Source organism: Polypterus senegalus, chromosome 14, assembly GCF_016835505.1.
Source record: "Polypterus senegalus isolate Bchr_013 chromosome 14, ASM1683550v1, whole genome shotgun sequence".
Taxonomy (NCBI): domain Eukaryota; kingdom Metazoa; phylum Chordata; class Cladistia; order Polypteriformes; family Polypteridae; genus Polypterus; species Polypterus senegalus.
This window is the reverse complement of record NC_053167.1, coordinates 111343807-111367076: the sequence shown is the minus strand read 5'-3', so window position 1 is coordinate 111367076 and position 23270 is coordinate 111343807. Positions and strand designations below refer to the sequence as shown.

General features: G+C 35.5%; 1 protein-coding gene across 7 annotated transcripts in view; it reads left to right on the top strand.

The window, feature by feature from the left end:
• Positions 1-23270, top strand: part of camsap2a (calmodulin regulated spectrin-associated protein family, member 2a) — a 200446-nt gene that overhangs the window by 134383 nt on the left and 42793 nt on the right. For all 7 annotated transcript variants that reach the window (XM_039735962.1, XM_039735967.1, XM_039735966.1 and 4 more), the window contains 2 exons: positions 20497-20587; positions 21967-22066. In XM_039735962.1, coding sequence (XP_039591896.1) covers positions 20497-20587; positions 21967-22066 — 191 coding nt within the window. The remainder of the gene's footprint in view (positions 1-20496; positions 20588-21966; positions 22067-23270) is intronic.

Genomic DNA, 23270 nt, shown 5'->3' with positions numbered 1-23270 from the left:
AACAGTTCCAAAGAGTGCTGAACAAAAACCGAATTACACTGCTACGCTCAAATAGACAAACCGCACGCCGTGGTGCAATAGTAGAGGCTTTGCCTCTAGCGCCGAGGTTCGATTCCCGAGAGGGGATGCACTGAGTATGTATGTGCGCTTCCCGGTTCATCTTAGCCTCGCATCCCCTTGGTTTGAGACGTATGAAAAAATATGCGGTTAACACAGAAAGACAGATCAACAATTGAAGCTTTATGAATAATGGATACTTTATTCGCGATCAATGATTGTTTTGGTAAAGCCATACTCAGTGTATTCATTAGATGAACGGTAAAAAAGTAAGAGCGAGGGGAGGGTAATTTATTGAGGCACACAGGCAAAACCACAATAGCACGTGGGCTCGATGTACTGTAGTCTTGCGTCAACTCGATCTGAATTGCGCGATCACATTCGAAAAAATATTTCTTTTCAAGTTCTATTTAGTCCATATGTGTCAAACTCAAGGCCCACGGGCCACATCTGGCCCGGTGTGTAATTATATCCGACCCGCGAGATCATTTTATATACTGTATTATTGTTATTAATGGCCCGGGGATATGAAGCGCTGGTAACACAATAAACTACAGATCCCATAATGCAGCGCTTCAGCTGCCTTGCGAACTTACCGTGTTAATCAAGTCTAGCTTATGATGCTGCAAATTATTGCGAAGCTAACCCCACGATGCGAAGAGAAAAGGTGATTCTGAACATGGAGCCTTTAAAAACCGATGGGAGGCTGAGTATATGTTTACTGACATTGCCGGTAAACCCGTGTGTCTCATTTGTGGAGCTAATGTGGCTGTAATTACAGAATTTAATCTAAGATGGCACTAAAGAGACAAAACATCAAGATAACCTGAAAGACCTGAATGCAATGCACAAGATACAGAAAGCAGAAGAGTTAAAGAAGAATCTGACACTTCAGCAGACATTTTTACCCGTGCAAAATCACAAAGTGATTTCAAGTGAAGCTACTTTTATAGGAGACACAAATGCACAAGTGCAACTTGCCCCACTTTCCCTGTTGCCAAGTAATGTTTTACCAAGTCGGCACACGGTGTTCCCAAATACGCACTTTGCTGATAAACTGACGCACTGCGCACTGAGTTCGCACGCGCTTTGGTGACTTTGAAGAGCAAAAAAAGAATTTTGAGTTGTTTCGCAACCCATTTGCCGTCGATGTTGAAACTGCACCTGTGCAGATTCAGATGGAGGTGATTGAGCTGCAGTGTAATGGCACACTGAAGGCAAAGTACGATACTGCAGGGCCCGCACAGTTTATTAACTCCATTACGCAGAAATGCTCCAGCTCCGTCTACATGCGGCTCGAACCTTGTGCATGTTTGGTACCACATATCTGTGTGAGAAGCTCTTCTCAGTCATGAAGACTAACAAAACAGCACACAGGAGTCGCCTCACTGATGAACACATGCAGTCCATCCTGAGAATCTCCACAACACAGAACCTCATACCAACCATAAACGAACTTGTTGCCAAAAAAAGAAGCCAGGTGCTCCCCAAAGACTGTATGTATATATATATATATATATATATATATATATATATATATATATATATATATATATATATATATATATATATATATATATATATATATAAAATATATATGTGTGTGTGTAGATGTATATATGTAGATATGTATGTATATTTGTATGTGTGTGTGTATATGTATATATGTAGATATGTATGTATATTTGTGTGTGTGTGTATATGTAGATATGTATGTATATTTGTGTGTGTGTGTGTATGTATATATGTAGATATGTATGTATATTTGTGTGTGTGTGTATATGTATATATGTAGATATGTATGTATATTTATGTGTGTGTGTATGTAGATTATATATATATATGTGTGTATGTATATATATATATATGTATATATATATATATATATATATATATATATATGTTTATATGTGTGTGTGTGTATATATATATATATCCATCCATTTTCTAACCCGCTGAATCCGAATACAGGGTCCCGGGGGTCTGCTGGAGCCAATCCCAGCCAACACAGGGCACAAGGCAGGAACCAATCCTTGGCAGGGTGCCAACCCACCGCAGGACACACACAAACACACCCACACACCAAGCACACACTAGGGCCAATTTGGAATCGCCAATCCACCTAACCTGCATGTCTTTGGATAGTGGGAGGAAACCGGAGTGCCCAGAGGAAACCCACGCAGACACGGGGAGAACATGCAAACTCCACGCAGGGAGGACCGGAGGCGAACCCAGATCTCTAACTGCGAGGCAGCAGCGCTACCACTGCATCACCGTGCGCCATATATATATATATATATATATATATATATATATATATATATATATATATATATATATATATATATATACTAATAAAAGGCAAAGCCCTCACTGACTCATCACTAATTCTCCAACTTCCCGTGTAGGTAGAAGGCTGAAATTTGGCAAGCTCATTCCTTACAGCTTACTTACAAAAGTTGGGCAGGTTTCATTTCGAAATTCTATGCCTAATGGTCATAACTGGAAGGTATTTTTCTCCATTAACTGTAATGGAGTTGAGCTGGAATGGCGTGGGGGAGTTTAGTGTGACATCATCCGCCTCCCCGTAATCCGTGAACTGACTGTCAGCAGTGCGTAGAAAACCAGGAAGACCTCCAAAAGCGCTTAAGAAAACATGCATTATATAATTGAGAAGGCAGCGAAACAATAAGAAGCGGCGAGTGACATATACTACCATATTCATGAGTGCTGCTACCTCGGAAAGAAAGCAAGGTGTAAACCTAAACTTTAAATTAAGTTCATAGACAGGCTAACGCCGGCGTTTCACATGCCCACAGGTAATGCGGGATACAAGTTTAATGAGAGGGCGCGGGATATAAGCGAGTTTTGATCACTTTGTAACTAAGTTAAAATTGTAGGTGAAGGGGTGTGCTTATGCAAATTCGAGACTGTGTTTGTGGGGATTGACAGTTAAAGGCGGGTGGGGAGTCCGTCATCATCTCCCCTCCCATTCATCTCATTTTGCTCTGAGCTGAGCTCAGCTAGCTACGCCGTCTTCGAAGCAACCGTCAGACTGCCACCAAATACTCACAGAAAAATCCACAAGTTAATACACACACTGTCTCTAGAGTTTCTACACACTGAATCCTCCAGGCACTACTTACAAAAGGTCACATTGACAATCGTGTTACGTTATTTTTAAAATCTTTCCTTTTCTTAGCACAAGCACAGCTGAGAAGCTTGATGCATGTGCTCCATAAGCGTTAAAAATAATGCATTTAATCACACTTTGCATTACAAGCAAAGGGAGCTTTTGTCAATGCATGATTTCCTGGTACACGATTACATTGATCAGCGCATCCCGATTCATTTTACCCTCGCACCACCTTAGTTTGAGAAGTATGAAAAAATATGAGGTTAACACAGAAAAACAGATCACCAATTCAAGCTTTATGAATAATCGATTAAGCCATCAATAATTGTTTTGGTAAAGCCATCCTCCTTCCATTTTATAATTTTTCCGCCACTAGCCATGATTAAATGAGCGGTAAAAAGTAAGAGCAAGCGAGGGTGACTTATTTAGGCAGGCATATATATGACAGCAACACTCATGACAATGTCAATCATGTTACGTTATTATTAAAATGTTTCCTTTTCTTTTCATTACTTCTTTAACACACTACTTCTCCTCTGCTGGCGGGTATTTTATATATATATATATATATATGAATGACCTCCAAAGGCTGAGACTTTTGATATCATGAGCGTGTCTGCAAAACTGGGGTCTCCTGCCCAGCAAAAGTCGAGCAGCCAGCAGCGTGCATAGCTGTGCCGGCCTTTGAGGCGCTGACTGCGCTTCTGCCTTAAGTCAAAGTGAGCACTTTTAATTTTTCATCCTCCCCTGCGCTATAGCCCAGACAAGTGCAAACACGGGACCCCTTTTCTACACCACGGCAAAATAATATTAAGGCGATTCACACTTTCTTTTGCACGTATACGATTATGAGGTCCTCAGCTCGGATTATGAAGACACGCACAGGAGTGGAGGACTGACAGTGCCATCACAGCCGATTAATGGCGGGGACGTCTCACCAGTCTACACAAGACCCACGCGACTGTCCCCAAAAGGCGATCATAGCGTCAGCGAACACATCTCTCTATACTATATAAAAGAAAAAGGCAACTTTCCTTTCTTTACACCTTTTTCCTTTTATCCCAAACCAAAGCCTTTCTCTCTTAACACTGCAGAGGACACAAAACTAATTTTCTTTAAATGCGGTAAGGCACATTACCAGAGGCACAAATTTGAGCGTTCACATAGAAAATGTAATTTCAATGTACCTGTACTTCTTAAAACGTTAATGTTTTACTGTTTAATAACTTATAGACTATAATTTATTATTTTTCCCTTGCACTCAGTGACCAAACCTATACACACACATATAGACACATACAAACATACACACAAGTATATGTATGTATATATATACACACACACACACACACACACATACATACATACATACATACACACATATATATAATTTGTGTGTGTGTATGTATGTATATGTATATATATGTAGATAGGTATGTATGTATATATATATATATGTATATATATATATATATATATGTGTGTGTATGTATATATATGTATGTATGTATATGTAGATATGTATATAGATATGTAGATATGATGATATGTATGTGTATATATATATGTATATATATATATATATATATATGTATGTGTGTGTGTGTGTGTGTGTGTGTATATATATATGACAGCAGCAATCAAGCTGTGAGAAAACAGTAAAAGGAGGCGTGTCAGGCGTTGTGGTACATTTTCTGATGCAGCTACGAAAACAACTTTGTGACGCTGCCGCCAAATACACAAAACAATTACTTTGACAATCATGTTACATTATTTTTAAAATGTTTCCTTTTCTTTTCATAACTTCTTTAACACATGACATAAGCTGAAGCTGGGTATTTTACTATATATATATATATATATATATATATATATATATATATATATATATATATATATATATCACAGCGACACTCATAACAGTGACAAAACAATTACATTGACAATCATGTTACGTTATTTTTAAAATGTTCCCTTTTCTTTCTCTTTCCTTCTTTAACACACTACTTCTCTGCTGCCAAGCAGGTATATATATATATATATATATATATATATATATATATAGATAGAGATATATATATATAGATAGATATGAGAACAACATATATATATATATAGATAGAGATAGATAGATAGATAGAGATAGATAGATATATATGAGAACAACATATATATATATATATAGATAGATAGATAGATCCATCCATCCATCCATTTCCTAACCCGCTGAATCCGAATACAGGGTCACGGGGGTCTGCTGGAGCCAATCCCAGCCAACACAGGGCACAAGGCAGGAACCAACCCTGGGCAGGGTGCCAACCCACCGCAGAGATATATATAGATAGATAGATAGATAGATATGAGAACAACACTCATATCAATGACAAAACAATTACATTAACAACCATGTTACGTTATTTTTTAAATTTTTCCTTTTCGTTTTGGTACCTTCTTTAACACACTACTTCTCCGCTGCGAAGCGCGGGTATTCTGCTAGTATATATATATATATGTATGCCAGCAACACTCATGACAATGACAAAACAATTACATTGTCAATCATGTTACGTTATTACTAAAATGTTTCCTTTTCTTTTTACTTCTCTGCTGCCAAGCGCGGGTATTTTGCTATATACACCCGCGCTTGGTTTATTGGGCTTTATGTTGGTTTTGTCTCTATAAAATTATTATATTTTCCTTCTTCCATCAACATCCAAATCCAAAGTAGTGTTCCTGCTTTAAATTACTTGTATTTGATCATTATTTTACCACCAATAAAAGTGTTAAATGTCATCGTTTTTACTTTTTTTCTGTTCATAGTTTTGTTTTGTGGTGCTTTAATAGTGTAGTTGTCAGCATTCCTGCCTTATAGCTCCTGGAGACGGGGAAAAAACAAGCCAATCATTATACAGTTTGTGTAGAGTCTGTAAGATTTCTTTGTTTCACATGTGGATGTTCTACAGACACTCCAGTTTTTCTCTCAACACTCAAATCATCCCAGAGTTAGTGAGCAGAATGCTAATCACTCAGTTACTGTGCCCTCACTTTTTTGCAAGACCTAATCAAAACTAATTTAAGCTTTTTTGGTACTGTAACTCATGCCTGTATTATTTTAAACAGTTGCTCACATATCAAGAACTTCTGGCTGAGTACAAGACAGATTTGCTGCTATATAGTATAGTGTCTGAGATGACCATTCTTTGCAACGTTTAAAAATTATGTGTAATGTGTGGAAAATTATAGTGCCAGCATGCTCATCATTGTCTGATACATGTACAGGTCAATGTCTCTCACGCACCAGTGATGTATGTACAGTAAATGGCAACTGTAACATAGGCAAACTGTGGTGTGTGTTTTTCCTGGTAATAAAACCTTATTCAGGGTCTCCTGGTAGACTTCATTTTTAAATGCAGTATTCTAAGGGACAAATTATCAAGGCATGTGATCGCTTCACAATAGAGTTTGTGTGAAGAAAGGATTAGTCACACCCCAGCCTGGCCAGTCCATGACTTTGCAGTTCACATACTGTGTTCCTCTGTGACTTCACTGAAACAACTCACAGCTCTTCCTCCTAATGCTCTTTTTTTCTGCTACTGTTGAATGGTTTATGTTTAAATGTACCTGATTTTATGTGTCATCACTGTTAGTGTTTCTTATTTTTTATTACAAAAAACACATTTTTCCTTCTGTGCATTATTGTAAAGTCATTGCCACTATTTCATTTCAGAATGACAAACAAACGTGTTTTAGTGTCTTTTTTTCTAAGTTGGACTGTTCATCTCCAGGTTTCAAAAGAATGTGCCCTTTAATTTTTAAATGATGTGATAACAGATGGGTAAATTTTTAATTTACATGTGTATCAATCAATCAATCAACATTTATTTATATAGCACATATTCATACAAAAAAATGTAGCTCAAAGTGCTTTACAAAATGAAATGTAGATTTAGTGTCTGTACAAAAGACTGTACAACCTTAAATGTTTATAGTTTAATTTTTTTGCCTAAATGCTGAAAATAAACTACATTACATTTTTTGGCAACATATTCACTATACCTCATTATTTTTCAAATGGTAAATTGTTTTATTAATTTATGAACAGCTGGATTGGATAAAGGACCCTTTGTAATCCAAATTTCAAATTCAGTGTTACTTTCACACCAAGTCATCTTGAGTCTTTGGTAAAACTTTATTGATTCATAATAGTTGCCATTTAGTTTAGCAGTTCTTTTTAGATTCTTCTCCTGGACTGCACATTTCAAATAAAAGACTCAGTCAATAAGTCTGTTTTTAATTTATGGAAAGACACAAAATTAGGATTTAGAAATGAGAAAAAAAAATCTGTATTCTCTGAATGGTAGTGAGAACAAATAATGTGACTAGTGCCATCAAGATCATTCCTAGATTGATTTCAAGAGAAAATAGGAATTGCCAAAAAGACTCATAGCCTGCATGCTTGATTATTTTAACTTTATTAATTGTATTTTCCTGTAAGGTACTAAAGTTGTATACCTTCTATTCAGTGCTGTTGGGATAGCCTCCAGCTCTTTAGAATCCTAAAGTTGGATTAGGCATATACAGATATTACATATGTAGATTATTGTTATATACAACCATTCATAGCTTCCATTGTTATTAGAACAACAAGTACAACATTATCTAACCTGTATCTTAATATATTTATATAATTTTCAGCCCAAATTATCAACAGTTTTAAAATTTTAAAGTTAGATTAGATAATGAAACTTTGCATTAGATAAACATACTACATCATACCTTTGTTCCATTTGTCTGGGTCCCAGAAAAAATAAAAACCTTGGTCTGCAACATTCCCTGAAGCCATAGTAATGCCAGATGACAATTTTTGAATTACAAGAAGAGAAGAACTTTGGAACCTCTTTCTAATTATTTTTCTAAGCTTCACTCTGTTGTGGGTTTTATACCAGTTGATTCCTCAAAATTCTTTTCTTTTTCTATGCCATGTTTACAGTATGTTTCATGAAAACAACTATCTGTGGAAGTTATTTTTCAAAATTCACACATGCCAGTGTTCAAATTTTACTCATGATAAAAAAAAATTACAATAATCATAATTTTTCCTGGCTTGGCAGTGCCGGTTCATGGTCACTCAGTGATGTGTCAGTGATGGATACACCTTCAGAATTGGTGGCATTATGTTCAGCAATGTAGCCAGTAGAACATGTATGCCCAGTATTCACTGTTAAATGAATGCACAGTGAAAATTACTTGTGCCTGCTGGGAAAAAAAGATATTTCCATTGCTAACAGACTTTATTTTTTGTTAACGCTAGCACCTTTTTTGGTAAAATCTTAATTCTCTGGAACTATTGATTTCAGATACAGACTGTTAAAGTTACATTGCCATATTTTAATTCTGCAATCGCTAATAAATAATGCTTTAGTACCTTTTTTTTAATCAAGGTAACTAGTAACGATCTCTAGGATTTCAGAATATTGTTTATCCCTTTAAACATTTTCATGTGCTGATTTTATAAATGCATTTTATAAGATTAAATTAAATTGCATGGAATAGAATTTGGGCTGCACAGTGGTGCAGTGGTAGTGGTGCTGCTTCACAGTAAGGAGAACCGGGGTTCACAGCATGGTTGTTCCTCCCACTCTTCAAAGGCTACTCAGAGTCATGCAGTTTAGGTGAATTGCAATTGTTAAACTGGCCCTACTGTGCAAATGGACTGGCACCTGTCCAGGTGTTGTTCCTGCTTTGTGCCCTGTAATTGCAAGGAGAGGCTTCTGCTGCCCCATGAGCCTACCCCAGGTAAGTGGATTAGCAAGATGGATGAGTGGAATTTGGTAAACAATATTTGTATAGAATGTCAATATTTAAAGTCATAACTTGAGAGGTCTTGATGTAAGGATTTACTTGTGATTGTCAACGAGTGGTTATATGTGAGGAGCAGAGTGCAAGTGGCAAAAATTAAAACTTTTGTCAGGGCACATTTATTTATTTATTTATTTTTTTAAACTTGTATTGAATTTATTTAAAGCATATAACATTCAATACAATGAAGTAAAATTTAACAAAACTAAATTAAATTCAACCCTTACCCATGAGAAAGAGAGGGCCAACAGCCAGAGTAAACCTTTTGAGAATAGTAAAGAGAGAAACGAGTCTTTCTCACCAATATAAGTACTTATTCTAAAATATTATTGATTAGATCCTGCCAGGTTTTATAAAAGTTTTCAACAGATCCTCTTAGAATTAAATATTTTACAATTTCAAATAGTATATAACATCAGTTACCCACTGACTTAACACTAGAATTACCAGAGCCTACAAAAAAACTCATTGATCCGGCCCACCTTAAATCCATTCGCACCTCCGCATCAGCGTCTTTTGTCCTGTAAATGTGTCGATAAAGACAAGCAGGAAGCAGCCTGCTATCCCATCCCCCCCAGCGCCACATAATGTGCACAATGTTCTCCCAGCTCATGCCTTGATTGATTATCTGGGAGTGAAGTGCTGGAGTTTTAGAGTGGAAATAATAGATTGTTATTTGGAATCCATGCATTTCATGTGTGTTCCGTTTCTACAATAATCTGTGTAAACACATAATTAAAATAGAAACGTTTTTCATGTTTTAGTAGTAAATGACAAAATGTTTGCATAAACTATGTAATGTTTGAAGCCTGAGGTCCAAAGATCTTTCAATGTAATAGAAACCATAGCATAGAGAGAAGTGTGTACATTGCAACAGGTACACATGTTGTAAATGTAGGAAGGATGTTCCTTGCGTGTGTGTGAACTGTTAACATTTGAATTTGATAATTGCATATAGCTCTGAACTGACCTCTCTGTACTATTCTTTCCTATGCATGTCCTGGAGTACGAAAGAAACAGCCCATACAGCAGCGTGGACACTGACAAGATCAGGGGGAAAAAAAAACATGTGGTCACTGATTACAAGCACAAGATGTTATGTGACAGAATACGAATAATATGAATAATGTTGCATCTGTGCCACAATATTTTCTGAAATGTACTACAGGTCATAAAATGAATACAGTAATCCCTCCTCGATCGCAGGGGTTGCGTTCCAGAACCCCCAGATAGATGAAAATCCGCGAAGTAGAAACCATATGTTTGTATAGTTATTTTTATATATTTTAAGCCCTTATAAACTCTCCCACACTGTTAACATTATTAGAGCCCTCTAGACATGAAATAACACCCTTTAGTCAAAAGTTTAAACTGTGCTCCATGACAAGACAGAGATGACAGTTCTTTCTCACAATTAAAAGAATGCAAATATATCTTTTCTTCAAAGGAGTGTCTGCATCAGGAGAAGAGAATTTAAGAGAGAGCTCGAGCGCTCGCAAAGAAAAGCAAACAATCGAAAAATCAATACGTATCCTTTTAAGTTTGCCGAAGCACCGCAATAAAGCGGCATTTTTCAGAGGAGCGTCAGTATCTTCTAAGCAAACAGCCCCTCTGCTCACATCTCCTCCGTCAGGCACAGAGAACGTCAGAAGAGAGAGCGAGATTAAAGCAACAATCAAAAAATCAATACGTGTGCTTTTGTTGCTTTTAAATATGCCGAGCACCGCAATAAAGCGGCATTTTTTAGAGGAGCGTCAGTATCTTTTAAGCAAACAGCCTCTGTGCAAACAGCACCTCTGCTCACACCCTCTCCGTCAGGCGCAGAGAATATCAGAGAGGGTGAGAGAGAGGCAGAGACAAGCAAACAATCAAGCAGTCAAAAGAATAATCAAGCATATCTTATAGCATTGAGAAGTTTTAGTTAATATGTAATACATGCTCTGATTGGGTAGCTTCTAAGCCATCTGCCAATAGCGTCCTTTGAATGAAGTCAACTGGGCAAACAAACTGAGGAAGCATGTACCATAAATTAAAAGACACAGTGTCCGCAGAAATCCGTGAACCAGCGAAAAATCCGTGATATATATTTAGATATGCTTACATTTAAAATCCGCGATAGAGTGAAGCCGCGAAAGTCGAAGCTCGATATAACGAGGGATTACTGTAATTCCAAATAACATATATACCTATGTCTCTGTTTTTTTGGGGTTTTTTTTTTTTTTTACATCATAGACCATGAGGTGCATACTAATTCAGCGTGAACAGGAACACTCAATAAAACTGAATAAGAAAAAATCAAGTGAGAATGAGATATGAAGAAGGCAGATTCACCAGCGTTTGTGTGTCAGCTTTTATCCCACCAAATCAGAGAATGCCCAGTTCTATTGCCTCAAAACACCACTCACATCTACAGTTATTCCCAGTTTCAAATAGAAACTAACAGTGTCAGATCCCTAGGGCGGTAGTATGTATCATAATAGTGACTGAGAGAATAAAAGTGGAAAAAAGGTAACTTTTACAAGTCCTATAAATGTACACCGATACAGATACAAACCAAATGTATATGTGAACTGTATTATATTAACAATAAGAGCAGCTCACTACTGAAAACAGCAAATATAGGAGGCAGTCGGGATCGAACTGGGGACTCTTGATTACAACTCTGCAAATCTTACCGCTACGCCACGGAAGCTGTTGTATCGTCCTTGAACCTTTTGTGAAAGTGTTTATTCGATCTTTGGACTTCAGGCTTCACACATTATATAGTTTATGCCAACATTTTGTCATTTACTACTAAAATATAAAAAACGTTTCTGTTTTAATAATGTGTTTACACAGATTATTGTAGAAACAGAACACACATGAAATGCATGTGTTCCAAATAACGATCTATTATTTCCACTCTACAACTCCAGCACTTCACTCCCAGATAATCAATGATGGCATGAGCTGGGAGAACATGTGCATGTTCTGCAGCGGTGGGGGGATGGAATAGTAGGCTGCTTGCTGCTTGTCTTTATCGGCACATTTACAGGACAAAAGATGCTGATGGAGAGATGTGGGCCAGATCTACGAGTTTTTTCGTAGGCTGTGGTAATTCTAGTGTTAACAGAGGTGGGTTAGGATTCTTCCAGTTGAGCAAGATAAGTCTATGTGCCAATAGTGTAGTAAAGGCAACTAGAATTTGTTTGTCCTTCTCCACTTTAAGCCCAACTGGGGAGTACACCAAACACAGTGTTAATGGATTAGTAGTGATTGTGACACCAATGCTGTCTGATAGGCATTTGTCCAGAATGATGTTAATTTAGTGAACGCTCAAAATTTGTGGCCTTGTGATGCTGGAGCTTGATTGTAATGTTCACAGGTTGGACCTTGCCCTGGAAACATTTTGGACAATATTACAGATGTGACAGATGGACAGATGTGCTCGATAAAAAATTTGAAGTTGATTAATTAGATGCTTTGCGCATATTGAGCTAGAGTTTATTCTGTGCATGGCTGCCTTACACATTTGTTTAATGAAGTTTGGCTTTATACCAGATTCTGAGACATTGCCTGCAAAATTTTAAAGGGGGAGTGAAAGCCCACCCTCCAACTAATTCCAGTCAGTACCCTTTTGTTTGTATTTATACACATTCATAAGAATCAAACTAGCCACACTTGCTGAAACATGAAGATTGTATGAAATCTTTCTTCATACACATGGCTTTAATTTTCTATTTTAATTATGGGCCTCCGGACTCCTTGATAACAGGGTTGCCGAACTGTTGAGACACATATAATTTAGTTATGTCAACAACACAGCTGCAGTTTTAGGTTTATTGTAGCCAGTTTCTAGTCCTCTGCAAAGAGCATGCAATAGAAATGCAACAAGAAGAAAGATCTCACATACAAGCTTCCTATAATGTAGAAAATTATAATTGTAACAGTCTCTTTGTTAGACAGCTTGGGCTTAAATGTGATGTACAGTATATATCATCTTAATGTTAAAAAGTCTTAATGGTCTTGCTTTTCTTTATATTCAAAGGGCCTACAATTTAATTATCCCTGCTCCTGTGTCATTGAAGGATTAACCTCTTAAGGCCAGCTTCATTTTAATTGCCAATATAATTTTTTGACAAGTTTTGCATTAGAATGTCTTTTTTTCTGTATGAATGTACTGTATGATTTCTTTATTAAGTTTGCCTTGAGCTTGGTTTCTCATTCTTTTTAGCCGTGATAGAGTAGCCGTTTAGTCAGTGGGTATGGGTGTGTACGCTTAAGTGATGGTTGGCTAGGCGGTCAGACTGACAGATGGAGAAAAGACTTATATTAAGCCTTCAGAGTATCGTCTGTTCACTTTTTGTCTGCTCAGGCTCAAAGTGAAGTATAAGAACAAAAACCACCATAATGAATAAAGGTAACACATTTTAATAATCTAAGCTGAAGATGCAATTATTGACTAAAATGCCTCAATGTATCAGTGTGTCATTTACTCAATTTGTTGCCGCTATTGTGTTTTTATAGTTTGATGGTTGAAGTCATTATTTATGATTCTTTATTTGTGAGTGCTATTTTTCTTAGTGATCTACTAGATGTGCATTCTATTGTCTGCATCTTTGTTGCCATTATAGCTATTCTTGTGTGACAGCTCGCTTTATTCCATGGAAACATTTGTTAATTCCTTTTGGTCTAATAGCTTTATGAAAGGCACTGTACCAAGTAATTGAATTCACTTAGATGGTTGTTGAAGGTCAAGTATTAATTCATTTAAATAAATTATAAGGAAATAGTCTTTTTGTGAAGTAAATTGTGTATCTTGTTCTAAATTTTCTATTGTTGTTTTTGTATTCTGTATTTCATACAAAACAAAGCCCTGGCATGTTCCAATGTCAGTATGTTTTTGAATTGTAAACCTTTTACTTTGAATATTTAAGAGTTGATTTGTTAAAGGTCGTTGGATTTTAATTGCTGCTCTGCTAGAAAATTTTGTTATGTATGCCTTTGGGGAAAGTTAAAGTGCTTTATTTTGAAAGCTGATAAATTGAATTTAGTGAAGCACATGTTAGTTGGCCCAGAGGATAGTGAGACTGCCTCACAGCTCCTGGCAATGGACTGTTTGTAATATGTTTGTTCTCTCTGTGTTTGGGGGTTTTTCTGCTGTACTGGGTAACTAGTGAGTCTAAATTGGCTATTACCCTGCAGTACAATGAAACCCCATCCAAGGTCGGTTTCTGCCTGTTCGGACGTTGTAATTATAAAAACAGTTTGAGACACATGATGAATGGATTACATTTTTATCACCACAAAATATTCCGGTAGTTTATTCATTTAGGTAAGATGAAGAAATACTAAAGAGAGATTGTCAAACTACTACTTTATTATTTGCTTATCCAGAGTTTAGATAGGTCTGAATCCAACAGAAGTAAAGACTATTATCATTTTACTTTAAACATTACTAAAAAAAAATAAAATGGAGTTTTCTCTAATCTAAGGAAACAATGACACCAACTTCAATTCTTTCATTTGAAATCTAATTTGCAACATTTGATTCTTGTTGCACACATAAAAGCCACCTGTAAATCTTCATTCTTCCATACAAAGGATATGTCACAAATTTACACCTTTTGCAGTTTTACTGGTGCTAACTTTTTAACTAACGCTTTTATGCATTCTTGCTTGGATTATTGTAATATGTCCTATGTAGTGGTCTGCCAAAACAATTCATATATATTCTGCAAATGAATCAGAACTCGGCTGTTTCTTGACATGCATAAGTATAACACTGATTTTATGTAATTTGTATTGGCTCCCTTTAAAAAAAAATAATTTCAAAATATTACGTTTAACCTTCAAGGCACTGCCTGATCAGGTATTTGTATTTCTCCATCTTGATGAACTTGTATGTTCCTAACAAACCTCTTGTGCTCAAGCTTTCAGTTGTTTTGCTTCTAAACTTTGGGATTGACTCCTGATCAACCTTAGACAGGTAAAGTCTTTAGACATATTTAAATCAATACTTAAGTGTTTTTACTTGAGCAGGTTTTTAATTTAGCTATTATTATTGATTTGCTTTTTCCTGCAGTTTATATTTTGTTCTGTTTTATATAATGTAATTTTGTTTTATGTATTGTCCTTTAATATATTTTCTCTTCTATATTTTTTTATTATTCATGATGCCTTACAAAGTTAAATCCTAATTCTAAATGGGGAAATAAAATCTTTGAATCGCTGAAGTGTATCATGTACAGAAAATAAAGAGTGGTGTGTTTTAGAGCAAGTAACTTATAAGCCATCACTTAGAGTTGCAATTTTAGTCTAACTAGCGGGTTGGCTGTCCCTTAAATATTATCTCCTTCTAAATAATAATGAGGTTAAAATACATAAGCAGTGAATCCTTATAGTTGAAGAAAAGAACCTCAATGTGGCAGGGCAAAATCCCATCTCTGATTCACTTGAAAGATTGTGAACAGTTTTGATAATCGTAGTTGTAAATATTTGCTGTAATGTGTATGGCAAATTAATATGACCTGGGGCATTATGAACTGTCAGTTGTCATTTCATACGATCAAATCTTCTTTTAAGTAAAGTTCAAACAGGTCTGAGGCCTTTTTTTTTTAAAAAAAAAAAAAAACTAGTTGCAATGTTCTCTTCCATATCTAAACTCAAAAAATGTGTTGTACTCTGGTTCAGTGAAATCTCATCTGGTTTCCCAGGAACCTTTTTTCTATTAAATTGTGGCAAATTTCCTGCAATATAAGCTTATCTCATCAGAATTATAAATATAATGGAGGATTGTTTAACACTCACTGTATAGTTCAAGTGGGTGTTGTTAGTGATTTGCTGGTTTGCTTGCTTATTTGAATTTTCATTCAGTTTTGGAAATAGAAATGTAATTTTGAAATTAAGTTGTTTTCCTTGTAGACTTCTTTTTATTAAAACAATAGTAAATAAACATACTATTTAACATAAAGTTGATTGTCTTCCATTAACTCCAAGCCTTGTATTAATAATTCTTGATTCATAAAAAAAGGCAAACTTTTTCATTGTTGATTAATAAATGCTACTTTATGTGTATAATATCAGTAGCTCACAGACTAGAAAAGACTCTATTTTAAAACTTTATGACTATTTAGGAATATTTTGCAATGTGCTTTGCGTTTCATTTCAACAAGAAGTAGAGCAATGAACTAATGAAGCTTTGTATTTTAAGTTTATTTCTTAAAATATGTATCTGGTATCATCAATATTTACATATAAATAAATGTGCTTTCAATCATAAGACCACTTAAAATAACCTATTTGCTTCTCATATTGCTTTATTTAAATGTTATTTTATTTAAAATGTAAGTTCTATATGACATATATTCTAATTTGGATCTCTTCAGTTTAGTCTCACTATAACTTACAGTACAATGAAATGTATTTGTTGCTAGTCTTAGAAACACTAACCATAGAGTAAGAGGAGAACAACATACTGTAGTAGACATAAGTTGTTAAACAGAGTAATGATAATGAAGAGCACCAGTCTAAACTGATCCTGTAAAACTACTGTGGTTTAAAGAGATTATAACTTGACTGCCACTTTCATCGATAACCCTTCACAGTTTTTAAGCTCCATGGATATTTTTGGTTTACCACAATGTTTACTTAATTGAAACCAGAACCACCTATTACGAGTCTATCTTCAGAATATAACTCTAATACTTTGTAATGACACAAGATTGTTAATTAAAACTCTGTGATGGGAGGCAACTGTGGTAAGTGGAAATGCTGCTGGACAAAATGTTTTTATTCCCTGGGCCCCTATTATTATAACTGACTTTCCATTCATATTTAAATGACTGCAGTTTCCAAAGAAATTAATCTTTCCAGTAACTAACAGGGTCAAACGTTACATACAGTGGGAACAGACTTGAAGAATTTGCACTTTTCTTACTGACGTGATTATTTCCATAGTGAGAGAAAATAATAATGATTTAAACATTTGATGGTTGAATGGATAGGTTACAAGTAATTTTTGTAGTTAAATTTGATACTTAAACATGTTTTTAATTATGCAATTTGCTACATTTTCTCATACATTTCTTTCCCAAAGGTGAATTAGTTCATTTCAGATACTTCACTTTGAAATGTTTTCTTCTGGTATTTATTATTAGATTTAATGAAGTCATTGTTCAGAATGCAAGACTTAAAATCAAACAGTTTAAATAAACATATCTGAGGAGGTCATGTATACACCTCCTTCTACGTCTGACACAGTCTGTCTTGCTCCCTCGCAGGATCTGCCTTTATTCATTACCGAGCATTTCCCCGTTAAATAGAAAGTAATGAATGACTTGTGTAATTTTGTCTTCAAAACAGGTTTAGGACATTGTGATTCTTCAATCACAAAATTATAATTATTATTTAATAATTATGCTCTTATGTATTTAATAATAGTAATGAAAGTACTGTAATTACACTGGTCTACAAAAAAATGATTTCACTCTTATCAAACAATTGTAGGTGTTCTTCATAGATTGGAATCTATATCTGGCAACAGAATTACCAACATCCAGTTCTTCAGAAATTAAGGTTTAAACTGAAAAAGCTCTATTTTAGAGAAAATGCATGTATTCAAAATTAATTATTTAGTCTTGATAAAATAATAAATTACTAATATAATTGTTTTAAATATAATTCTTACTTTAAAAAAAGTAGTCATCTGGTAGTTGTTTTTCTACTTATAGCCCTCTAAAGGTGTTTCACAGTGGAATGAGATGTCTGTTAACATTGACTCCCTCCACTTTCCACTATAATGACTCTTCATTTAAACAATGTTATGGAGCAAATACTCCCTGTGTTTTTCAGGTAAAAAAAAATCTAAATTAAAGTGTAGAAAATGTCCTGTATTTTTAAAGGCAAGTTGCACATGAGTACTAGGTAGGAAGAACGAAGGTTCTCAACTACAGTAGTTCCTCCTAAAATTGTAACAAATGCTTCTTTCTTTTTAATAAAGGAAGGTGGTGTATTCTTTTACTGTTTGCTTACCTGTAACTTTGTCAAGATAGTGGATGGATCAACACCACCTCAAGTACTGTATAAAAAAAAAAAACCTCTTACTCTCTTCTGGACAACAAAATGCATATTTTAACCTTCTAAATATAAATTCCTAATTATTTTCAAGAAATAAGAAGAGAGCCAAAATGCTGATTGAGAGCAAAAAATGTGTTGCAAATACTTGCTTTTGGGTTGTTTCCTTCAAAATTAATGTAAAGAACAAAGAAGGCTGCTGTGTTTCAGCTCAAAATATAATTCATATAATATTCAGAGCATGAAAAGTACTTCTGCTATAAAAGTAACATAGCTTATTTAAAAATTCTTTTTCAAAAGAGCGTTTTCACTGAATCCAAAATCATCTGGAATTGATTTGTGGTAGAGCAATTTCAGTTTCAGAAATGGATTCAGCACACCTACTGTAAATCTAAAGAGTACAGTGTTGCACTTTTAATAATATTTTCAAATTAGTGTGAGTGTGTGGAGCATCACCGCTTATGGGCAGTTTAACAGCATGACAAAAGGTTAAGAAGATCCTATTGGCCATAACTTGGCCTTTTTCTGTCATCTTGGTGTCATTTCCCATGTAGATAATTTTAGACTATATGTGACCGGTACTCCTAAGGAATGCCGAAGTGTGAAAGCAAAATCCTTCTCTGGGCAGCCATCTCCCCAGACCTGTTTATAATTTCTCCTGAAGGAGCAGTTGCACAGTGTTTGGGTAAATATACCAACAGGACAGCTTTTGTTACCAGTGTGACTCCACACCATGATGCACAGCTGCCTGTATCACCAACCACCTCTTAGAGTATATTATTAACCCACATATTGGCCCAGATCTGGACCAATAAATTATTCATTTTCTCTGAAATTAGAATCAGTTCTTTCCCAATGATCTCGTATTCTGTTTGTCATGATTCATGCAAATTAGACCCCAGCTTCTGGGTTCAGCTGTTTTTTTTTGGTCATAAAATGTATATAACTACTAGCACCAAAGGTTTTTGGTACATACATATGCTTAGGTCAACCTTAGCATGCTTTTTCTCATTTTGTGTTATGGTCATGCTTTTGTCTGACTCCATATTTGACTTCATTGCTAGTGTTTACTCTCCTGAAACAAGGAAATACTTAACTGGACAGGTGCCTTGTCTTTATGCCTTTGAAACAGCTGTTGTCTGTCTCACATGTGCTAAATAAGTGGGTATTTGAGCTATGGCAGTGAGGGAGCCTAACGACAGCTATTCTCTGAATTGCCTCTAAATCATTCTCTTATGCTCTTATTTGGTCAAAGTAAACATGGGTTTGGCCTTCTGTGCTGAGGAGGCAGACTTCATGGGGAGCACTCTTCTTTACACCTGCCTGAGAGAAATAACTGAGGGTGGTTGGGAGCAGGGTGGGTTTGTACTGTTTTCTAAGCATTCTTTCATCTACTTTTCCTTTTTTTTCATCCTGTCATGAACATGAATCTATTATAATGCATCTTTAAAAGAACTGAAAAATGTAATAATAGATCTAAAACATCTGCAAATTTTAGGTGAATTAGAAATGACTGATAAAGTGTAAGATGGAAAGATTTAACAGGAGACTACACTGAATCAACGACCCAGATTTCTAATTTTATGTTTGAAACACAAGATTGGAATGTTGTGTGTGTTTGTTTCTCTTTACAGTGTAAATTTCACAGCATGTAAAGAACAAAGTGGTCTGTCAAAGCAAAAGACAATGTAAAGCTAAATATATAATTAAACATTTGTTTGAATGATAGGTGTTTAGTTTTTATTAGGTCAACAGGGACACCTTGTGGACCAATTAGATTACTGTTTCTTAAATCAGGAGCATCCTGAGCCAACTAAATTTTGAACCCAGCTATTCTCTATTAATCATTGTTTTTATATATTTACTTTATATATTTATCGATCTGTTTCTTGCTGGTCTCATCTTCTCACAAATTATGAAGATGCGTGCTTTAGCACTCCACTGCCAATACTTTTTATAGTGAGAGTGAAACACAGTTGATGTCCAATGTGAACAGAATAAAGAAGTGGAATGAAAGAGCTTTTGTAATGATGGAACATTGTGCAGGCAGGTAATTTGGGTCAGGCTTTGCTCACTGGTGTTCTTTAGGCTCCATGACCTCCAGACTGTGGAGTGAACAAGCATACATGTAACACTACTGGTGATCACAACCATTGCACGTTTTGCCTCCTTTAGCACTCCTCAGTTTCTCAGTTAATGATCACGTTCCTGAATAAATGCATATACATAAAATTTTCAATTCAATTCCGGGTCACGGAAGACTCATCAATAAATAATGACTCCTTGTTGTGAATGTTTATTACTTTGCATATACAATGTACATTTTTGAGAATAATGTAGCATTTTCTTGAAAACCAAATGAAGGTTATTCTGTTCTGTTTTTTTCCTAGAACAACTACTTAGTGTTTATGGCAGAGTTGTTTTGGTGGTTCGAAGTTGTGAAGCCATCTTTTGTTCAGCCTCGGGTTGTAGGAATAGATGGTAAGTACATAAAATAATTACAAGGCATGTTTTAAAGTAGCTTAGCACTATTAGGTTAGGTTGTATGGTATTTTATACATATACATATTGAATTCTTTCCAAAACACTTGTATTGTCTCAGTTATATTTTTACCTGTTTAAATGGCAATATAAGCTGTAATCCCCAGAGAAACAATAAGACAACTGTAGTCCTGGAGTGCTGCAGTTTTCAGTACAATCATTTCCTTAATTAGAAGCCAATTCTTGCTGTTAATGGAGCAATTACTGTTTATAATTAAATGGTTTTAACTCTGCTTTTGCTCTTCTACAGCATACATTTTTTCAGCTTGTATTTCATGCTCTACTGCTCTACTTCAGTTTTTCTTCTTTCACTTTTTTAATTGATTATTTTAATATCTTCTTGACCTACAGGGGTTTGGTACATAGTTAGCTGGATATCTGTTGTATTGGATTATGGCTAAGGAAAACAGAAACTGTTAAAATGTATTGTTTTATTAAAAAGCAAAGTTGTGTAGTTGTAAATTGGATTTAGCATTTTATGTAGGTGTGAGTGTTATATCCAAAAGTCCATGCCACAGTTTAATTAAACATTCTGACAGTGTGGTGTAGATACTGGCACAACGTATTTGTACTGTGTAAACCTTTCATACTTAAATATTTATTTTTTAACAAAGAACAAATGTATTACGAATTTATTGTTCACACAAGCACACCTCTTATCTATCAAAATGCTTCTTTCATGCTTGGTCGCCTACACTGCTGCTGCCACCAAACAAATGCCTCACAAGACACAGCTTTTTCCTTATCGCGTATGCATCAACTTGCCAATCAGGCTGAACCTCACAGAACTGTGGATAAAATTCTATAAGAGGCAGGCTCACTTATTACACACAGTTCACACACACATTACATTTAAGACGCTAATACACCAAAATCACATTTTCGTTTGCTTGCACAGATTTGCATCTTTTGTGTTTTACATTTAAATGTGTTTGAATGTTTTCCACTTATTTATTGCATACGAGTATAACAGTTTTCTTAAAAATCCATACTGGATGAAGAATTTCATCTGATATACCAGTTCAAGCACTTGTAATTGTATGAGTGACTTACTTGTAAGTTTTATATTAATATAATTTATTCAACAAATTAAAAATTAATGGGGACAGAATAGTTCTGTGCTCCCCAAAGGGTAATACAACATGTAAATTTCTATCCAAAACTGATCTAAGGCAAATAATTCTGGAATTAAAAACAAACATCCACACTGCCCTGTAATATTACATAACATTTAACAGGACATTCTGCAACATGAAAAGTGTTTGTGCTACTTTTCTTTAAATATACATTGAATGGTGGCTTTTTGTCGCACCAAACAGAACTTGTCCAGCCAGTAAGAAGCATACCAACAGTTCCCATTTCAAATGCAACAAAAAGAAGTTTTATGGACAATCCATCTGCTTCAAGTACAGAAATCGGGTAAAGAAGTTATTTTATTATATTTTCTAACTTTATACTATAACTGTACTCAGTCAAAAGCATATATTTTAATGATACTGTATTTAAAGGTTTTCCTTTTACAAAAAAGTGTAATCATTTTTAAAGATGTATTCAACTAATAGAATGGACAAATTTTCTTTCTTATTGCATGTTAAAATGGTAAGTTACCAACTATATGAAAAACCAATGGTATGACCAGGGCATTGAAAGATTTCAGTACATTACAAAAAAAAAATATAAAAGGGACTGTGTAACAGACTGGATGATGTAATCTTAAGACATTCTAATGTAAATGCTTAACTTGTGGTTATTGTTAATGACTGTATATTGTAACCATAGGTTCAGCAGCTCTATTTTGTGAAAATTCTCTGTCATATTAAACACTGTATGTAAGGAGATAAACAGACCAGTAATTTTTGAGACAACCTCTGTCAGAGGTTGAAAGTTCAGGCAGGGATATGATGCTGGGATGGCTGCACTGTGCAAATGAATGAGACACCAGTGTCACATTCCCTTTTCTTTCTCTTCTGGGAGAAATAATTTAGTTTCAGTTAAGCACAATTGCTATATCAGTAAATGATCTGCTGTGCTTTGTAGAGGTTTCTACAGTTGGCAACCTAAGTAGAACAGTTTAATGAACTTTGAATGTCGACCCATACACATTTAGTGATTTAGTTAAACACCTGTAATATATTTTGTCAGGCAAAATTTTCTTTTTGCAAGTAGCTCTACTGTGCTGCTCTTAATATTCTAACAATATGAGGGTGCGAGGACATGGATGAATGGAATCAGTACTTTACGCAAGACTGGTGGTGAGTGGCTCTACAAAGGACAGCTGGCTTCTTCAGGAGGCACTCCACCGTGCTACTCAGGCCTTCTGTGGAGCCATGTGCTCCTGCTCCTTTGTCCTTTTTACCCTCACATGCACTCCAGCCATCTCTGCTGGGTCCACATCTGAGGCTCACCAGCAGCCACACAACCAGCCCAGTAGACTTAAACAGCAGCAGCAGCACATGGTTGAAATGCTCTCTTAGGTGCTGTGTCTGCTGTCCCAATCTGTCCAGGATCTCAGGAGCTGCTTATATGGCTGGGTTCTCCAAGTATCCATGCCCTCTCTAAAATGCATATGGCCAATGGCTACCTGGGGAACATGGGCCTCACAGATCAGAACTCTGGGGCACTA